Source organism: Rhinolophus ferrumequinum, chromosome 23, assembly GCF_004115265.2.
Source record: "Rhinolophus ferrumequinum isolate MPI-CBG mRhiFer1 chromosome 23, mRhiFer1_v1.p, whole genome shotgun sequence".
In the NCBI taxonomy this organism is placed as follows: domain Eukaryota; kingdom Metazoa; phylum Chordata; class Mammalia; order Chiroptera; family Rhinolophidae; genus Rhinolophus; species Rhinolophus ferrumequinum.
Genome location: NC_046306.1, coordinates 13,275,773 through 13,283,264, shown reverse-complemented (window position 1 = coordinate 13,283,264; position 7,492 = coordinate 13,275,773). Strand labels below are relative to the sequence as shown.

Below are 7,492 nucleotides of genomic sequence, written 5' to 3'. Positions count from 1 at the left end.
CCCAGCCCTCGGAACACTTTCTGGTGCTGCTGTTTCCTTATGTGTCTTCCCCGCATTAAGGGAAAATGTGTCAAATGCATAGATGTTATCAAATTCACCTTTGCGACCCCAGCCCACACCTCAGGCTCTGAAGGGACTGACTTTGGACCACAAACTCCACGAGGGAGGGAGTTTATCATCCTACCCAGCTCCTGGCTCACATTATGAACTCAAGAAGGGTTCATTGCTGCCCAAGGAATCCGAACAGGGAATTCTTGCTGTGTGAGGAGATTCTAATCTTGGAGCCATTCAGCTTTTGACAGACACTACCTGGAGTTGCCAAGCACGTCAGGCTGGCAAATGAGTGGGCACTACATGGCACAAAAAAGCCCTCACGTGTCTAGGCCTCCAGGCCTATGAGGCAGTTTCAAGCATGACCACATTGGAGTGGACTGTGTAACCGCCTTTCAGTATCACTTCCATAAGGCTTACCTCTTCTCCTTCTGCCAAGAAAACTCCCAAATCGGGCTGATCCAGACCCCAGGACTCTAAGACACGGACACAGTAGAGGGAAAGAGTAAATCTAGCTAAGAAATACATAACTGAACGTAAACTAAATAGTTTACAGGATTTAGGAAAAGTAACTACAGCCATGAAATACTCTATATACGTAACAAATAGCTCAAGAAAGAATTACACTTTCATAGTGGACAGAGCTTTTCTGGTTCTGGACTTCACGGAGGGTAGTAGAAAGGAACACACGAAACGCTGGAATGTGGGATTTCATTATCTCCAGTTTACTTAATTTGCTTGTTCATACACGTGATCTGTGTGTATATAACAGTGGCAAGAGCCATTCTCTAAATACAATCTGGTGCTCCGACTATGACAGATGCACATGGAAAATGAGGCACCAGTGAATGAACCTCGACATGGACAGGCACAACAAGCCTGGCAGTACTGTGTGATCGCAGATGCTCTCAAAAGCCCCTTGTTCCGCACCTGGGGACGACAGACACTTTTCAAAAGACAATACACGCCTATTTCAACAGGAGACCCAGACCCCAAATGGCATTCAAAAGATGTCAGTTTCTCTGCCTTCTCTGGAGGAGCCCAAAGGTTCTAAAGGCTTAGTCCAGAAACAGGGGACAGGGGATGATGGCCTGCTAAGCCCGTGTGCTGGGCATTCTGCATGCATCATTTCCCTTCATCCTAACCGCATCATGTCCATTTAACAGATAAGGAAAATGAGGCTTGCCCACAGTCAGAAAGCTCAGTACCATGATTTGCACTCACATCTCACATTTGCCTAAGCCCAAAGTCTTTCAGCAACGCCATGCTGTCTCACACAGGGACAGAGGGCATGTGCCCAAGAGAAAGGCAAGGGTGCTAAGAATGAACAGGAAGGGGTAGAAGACTAATCAATGGACACGGCTTGGTGATGAGTCAATTGAATGCTGAGCCTGAATCAGACCCAATGACAGAAATGTCTGGAGGTTTAAGTCTGACAAATGAACTTCTGGAGTCACTCTGTGCTTGTTGCCTTTTGGTGCTAAACAGGAAACTTGGGAGAGACTTCAATCCCTTCAACAAACTCCTGCCACCTACCCCACCCCTGGCTTCCACCCCACTTCCGCTCCAGAGGGCAAAGAATCTCAGGGGGCCATCGCATCATGCCAACGCTTCCAAAGCACCATGGTGACACCTCTGAAATCTCATTGCCTGTGTTTCTGCCACCTTCTTCTAGTAGGTGGTACCCTGTTCCCCTGAAAATAAGACCTAGCCGGACAATCAGCTCTAATGCGTCTTTTGAAGCAAAAATTAATATAAGACCCGGTCTTATTTTACTATAAGTAAAATAAGTAAAAAATTTACTTATAGTAAAATAAGACCCGGTCTTATATAAGACCGGGTCTTATTTTACTGTAAGACCGGGTATAATATAATATAATACTGGGTCTTATATTAATTTTTGCTCCAAAAGACGCAGTAGAGCTGATGGTCCAGCTAGGTCTTATTTTCAGGGAAACACAGTATCATACCTCACATTTTGATCAACACAAGGTAACTAGCAGCTCAACTGGATACGAACTACATATTTTAAATAGATCTTTATAGGAAATACAATTTTTCAGAGCTCAAGAAAACAATCTAAGCTTGAGCTAAGCCAGTCGAGTGAGGCGCTTCTCAGTTAAGGCGCTTATCAGGCTTGAATGGGGGTCACCAGAGGGAGGGGCACCAAAGAAGCTTCAAGGATGATTATCCAAAATGCGAGGGATTTGTTTTGAAAGGTTTAAGGAGATGGCCTGGGGGAGGGGAGGGGGTATCTCATCACAGAGCACATCACTGCCGCTGTGAGGAGGTGGAGGTGACAGTTTTCTAACCCTTTCCAGCACTCTCACATTGAAGACCACAGAATGACAAGCTGGGAAATTGAGCAGTGTTGGAAAGTGGACAGAAAAGGCTGATTTCAAGACCAGTAGACTAGACTCGGGTTTGGTTTACTTTTGATGGTGGTTCAGATAAGAGGAGGGTGGGGTCAACGTCATGCCACCATTTGATAAGGACATTTTTGCCAACAGGTTAGCTTGTTGCCATCAAAGGCAACAGGAAGTGATTTTCCTTTACTTCTGATTTATCATAATCTTGTCCCAAAGGTAAGAGCGCCTTGGGTCACAGCAGACTGATCAATGTACTTATCATATGACTGAAGCACTGGTCGGTCAGTCTACACCAAGGACGTGTGGATGTGTGATCAGGGAAGTTTCAGTGCAATTCCGCATTTTGTAAAATTACTCTCAGCTTAAAATGTAGCAAGTTATTATGAAAATGCCTACTTTTGGGGGGTTTATTCTTAACAGAAAAAACAACTCCACGAGGTGGAATTTAATATCATAAGCCAAGAGTTTGGTTTATAAAAAGTAAGTTAGTGTTCTAAAAAAAAAAACCTCAAAGCAATCGACACATGTGCCGAAGTGAAGCAGTGGAGCTGAGAGTTATTTTCAGGAGTTCTGTTGACAGAGAACAAATGCCACAGCAGTCACTCAAAATAGGAGCAAAAAGGTAACCTTATTGCTCCAAAAACCAACAGACAACACAGACGAAAAATTATCAGTGTTCATTACATAAAATTCATCCAATATTCGGTCGCAGAGGCACTCCAGTTTGTCAGTTTTGGTAGCTAATCACAAGCCAGCTGTAATATTTAACATTCCACGGATAAAAACAAATACTAACACCAGAGAGTGTTTTTCAGGCAATGGTTGGTAGTTTTGTAAAGAACCCTGCTGGAAATAAATGCTTATGCAAAATTGACCAAGGGAAATACTGTTAACTAACAGCCTTAACAGCCGTTAAAACAAAAGCCAACTAGAATCAGAGAGAGAAGGCGGCAGCAGAGGAGTCCTGAGACCCTGGCCTCCCCTGCAGCCACACAAGAGGCTTTCCTGCTTCTGTCCTCTCACTGAGCTTGAGCTCTGCCCTCTAGGGACAAAAGAGATGGTCCAGATTCAGTCTTGCCAGGGACAAAAAGTGCCTGACTGGGAATGGTGGTGCTTATGACAGGGTGACGTCACCAAGAACAGTCTGGGGACTGAACTCGCTCCCCAGCCTCCACCATCACCCACTAAAACTGCCTGGTAAGCTTCATCTCTGAAATAGCATCAATAATTTAGTCAAATAATTCAGAAAAATATATTACCCATTGTCTTCCCGTCCCCCTTTTCGTTTCTCTTTTATTTCTTATAACTGTCTCGCTTCAAATTCAAACTAGAGCTCTGTGGAGGAAGTCCTGGGGAAAATGATTTCAGATACCAAAACCCGTATGTCCCATACCAGCCCAGCAAACCGAACAGGGTGCCAAACACTTTCTGGGACAAGTCGTGGAAATACACCGCCGTGCACAGAAACATGCACACCCAAATGAAGGTCAGGAAGCCCAGGGCGACCACCAGGGTGGTGATGGCGGTGTGGAGATGGTGGCTTCGGTCCGTCTTCACCTCATGCAGCACAGCCATCTCCTCCACAATCATGAGGGCACAGAAGCTCAGCAGGAAGGAGTGGCCTGAGATGTCAAAGCCGTGCCAGAAGCCTCCTTCCTGGTGGCACTGCTGCTTATTCTGGTGCTCCTTTCTGATCCCCTCCAGAGCCGGTGACTTGTAGCAGCTGCCCGTGTAGTGTTCAACGTTGGAGAAGATGGCTGTGCAGACATACCAGATGGCCGTGCCCACAAGTAGGGTGCTTATCCGCCGCAGGACCAGGCCGGCCTTGCCTGTCAGGTGGTAGTTGGTGAGGGCAATGAAAGGCAGGAGGAGACAGAAGGTCCAGGCCCAGGCCACTTTGACAAAATACCTGGCAGAGGAGGAAAGTGGAAGTGAAGAACACTTGGTAGAGAGGAAAAACAATGTCATGACTCAGGTCTCTATAGACTCTCAAAGGAGGGAAAATGAGAAAAGCTGGTAAGAGCTACAGATAACAACTTAGTAGGTACTTTAAATGTATTATCTATTTAATCCTTAAACAACTCTACGGATGAGGTAGGTATTGTTATTATCTCCATTTTACAGATGAGAAAACTGAGGCACAGAGAAGGATCATGCCTAAAGTGGAGGTCATAAGAGGTGGGGCTGGGATTCAAATCCAAGGTCTGTGGTCTTAAGCACTATGCTATTTGTCTAGGAAAGTAATAATAATTGAGCATCTATCAAATGCCAAGAGCTTTCCATACACTCATTTTCCCATAGAACACTCACAATTACCCTTGGAGGAAGGTATCATTTGCCCCATTTTATAGATAAAGAACCTGAGGCTCAGATTCCCAGGGTCACACTCACACAACCAGCAAACACATATTAAACCGAGATTTGTCAGCCCCAAAGCTCATGCTTTCTCTACACCATGGTTCTTTCTTACCTGGCAGAAACGATCTTGGAACAGAGCTTGACTTCATACTAGCAGACCCAGCTTCAAATCCTGATTCTGACTTGTTAACACGCTACTCTAGGCCTATTTCCTCAGCTGTTAAACAGAACTGAAAGGACCAAATGACTTTTTAAATCCCTTCCAGAGCCAATGATTCACTAGTTCCCTTCCATGAATTAGCACACAGAGGCTTGGAACAAAACGTCAGGATCCATGGCTATCAGCAAACAACAGGGACGTGTCTGCCAGGCTGCTTGGCTCCCAGCTTCCCCAGGCCAGATAAAGCAGCAGCTGCCTCGTTTGCCTCCTTTGCACTCATCAAAGGTGGCTGACCTGGGGACTAGCTGCGGTAAACACACATCCAAGAGGCTTGGGGTTACTACCACTCTCATGATCTATTCTTAGCCTAGCCTCCATGGTAAGTGAGGAAGGAAGGTGTGCCAAGGACAGAATGACTCTTTCCCCGGTTCCAAAAGTTTCTCAGACTCCACTCAAGGGCCTGTCCTAAAATTCCTCCCTGAGACTAATACGCAAAGATCTTGCCAGAGCCAAGACCTGTCAGGCATTTGAGGAAGCTGCTGGGGAGAGAAACCGGGGTTTGAAGTAGAAAACCGAAGTTGGGCTGCCGGTTAGGAGATGGTGCGACACTGTAATTCTAAAGAAGAATGCAGGCCCACATCAAGGACGAAGTTTTATCTTTCAGAGTTTCCCTTTACTACTGCAACAGTGTTTTCATGCAATAAACTTAAAATCCAGGAGTTGAGAGAGAGAGAGAGAGAGAGAGAGAGAGAGAGAGAGAGAGAAAGAGAGGAGTGGGTGAAGTTAAGGAGATTTCTCAAAGAGCCCCGCTGGGATTGCTTTCCTGGTCCACTGCCATGAACTTTGAGCGGCTGAGAAGGTCCAAGGAAATCCAGGGAAAAGGTCATAGACTGGAGGGTTCCACTCCCGGGAGAGATTATCTTGCAGTGGTGTGGGGTTTCTATCCTAGGCTGGGACAAGGCTCTCAAAGGTCGGGGGTGGGGGGAGAGAGGTCGGGGGTGGGGGGGTAGAGAAGGCAGGTCCTTCACAGGTAGTGACGGGATTGTCCCAAGCTGGGGGTAGGGGGCTTACAATGGAGGCGTGGGGAATGACACAGGCAAACAGGAGGGAGGTGGCATCTCCCCCAGGGCATGGGCCAACTCCTAACTCTACGGGGAGGTGCAGGGAGCAGCGACATAGGCTGGTTCGTACCCCCTTCCCACCCTGCACCCCTACATACACACGCACACACACACACACGACCCTGCTCGCCTCTCCCTGCCCAGTCAGGCTCGGCTGTCTTGTTTGGAGGTACACACACGAACTGCTAGTGACACTGCTAGCTGTTACAGTGAACTGCCAGCTATCCCGAGGTCCCTCGGTCGTGCCACGCGTGCAGCTGCCATCACGCCCGGGAAGGCCTCCCCTGCCACTGACTCGTCCATCACAGTCGCTAACCCCCAGCTCCCTGGACGAGGCGACAGCGGATCGGCTGCAGCGGGGACGGGACGGCAAGGACCCGGGGCGCACTCACACGTTGAGGACGTTGCGCTTGTTGCTGAGGTAGCTCTCGGGCAGCGGGGAGAGCTCCTTGAGGAAGGAGCCTGCCAGCATGGAGGCCGCCAGCGCCCAAGGCAGGTAGCGCCGCACGGCCGCCCGCACCAGCGTCGCTCTGAGGACCCGCGCGCAGCGCTCCAGGTGCTCCATGCCGAACCTCGTCGGCCACCGTCCGGCTCCCCGCCCAGGCCCGCACCGCCACCGCCCTTCCCGCGCAGGCGCGCCGCCCGCAGGCCCCGCCCCTCAGAAGTGCTCGCGCTCCCCCTCTTGGCCATTGGCGGCCACTGCAGCGCGCGGGTCTCCGAACTTCGCTCTTCCCTCCTGTGGCTTCTCTGAGTCCGGCCACCCGCGACACGTTCCGAGTGTGGTAGGTACGAATCTCGGCCTGTGCGTCTTGCTTTGGTCTGGGAAGAAGCTCTCGTGGGAGTATTTGCTGGCGGTGGGAAAGAGTCAATGTGGCGCCGTAGGAATGGGCGCAGTAGTCACAGCAACGTTTGAGACTTGGAGACACCGCCTCCACCGGAGCCTTAGTCTTCTCTTCTGTAAAATGGGGAGACAAGAGGAGCTCAGCCCTTCCCCAAAGTTAGTTTATGAGCTCGAGGTTCATTATGTGGATGCAGGTATGGGGACATGAAATCAAATTTCGTTAGAAAATAAAAGCGTAAAATATTTATTAAATTTCAGTGTTAAATTCTTAGATTTCTTTTTCCTTTTGAAACACCTGTTTGCATTGAGTGGACATGCTGGAGGAGGGAGCTAATGGAGATCACATGAGGGCGTGGAAGACGCAGTCACTGCGTTTATCACAGTTAAGTCTTCTCGCTTTTTTTGTCATGAGAGTCTAATTCAGCATTTCCCAACCTCAACTCATTTCTTTTCCATTGTATTAGTGTCCTAGGGCCGCCATAACAAATTACCACAAACTTGGTGGCTTAAAAAAACAGAAATTGATTCTCTGACAGTTCTGGAGACCAGAAATCTTAAATCAAGCTATGGAGAGGGTTGGTTGGTTCCTTCA

The 7,492-nt window shown here is 48.4% G+C and overlaps 1 protein-coding gene across 1 annotated transcript; it reads right to left on the bottom strand.

Annotated features, from left to right (window-relative positions):
- Positions 1-2,309: 2,309 nt before the first annotated feature.
- FITM2 (fat storage inducing transmembrane protein 2) lies at positions 2,310-6,684 on the bottom strand. The gene is made up of 2 exons (XM_033095247.1): positions 6,452-6,684; positions 2,310-4,329 (listed from the first exon to the last, which is right to left on the bottom strand). The coding sequence occupies exons 1-2, from the start codon at positions 6,622-6,624 to the stop codon at positions 3,714-3,716; spliced, it is 789 nt and encodes a 262-aa protein (XP_032951138.1). The 5' UTR covers positions 6,625-6,684; the 3' UTR covers positions 2,310-3,713.
- Between the last annotated feature and the right edge of the window lie 808 nt (positions 6,685-7,492).

Coding starts and splice junctions, on each gene's coding strand:
- FITM2 (XM_033095247.1), bottom strand. CDS start 6,624: ATGGAGCACCTGGAGCGCTGCGCGCGGGTCCTCAGAGCGACGCTGGTG. Junction 4,330..6,451: donor AAGCGCAACGTCCTCAACGT/GTGAGTGCGCCC, acceptor CTCCTCTGCCAG/GTATTTTGTCAAAGTGGCCT.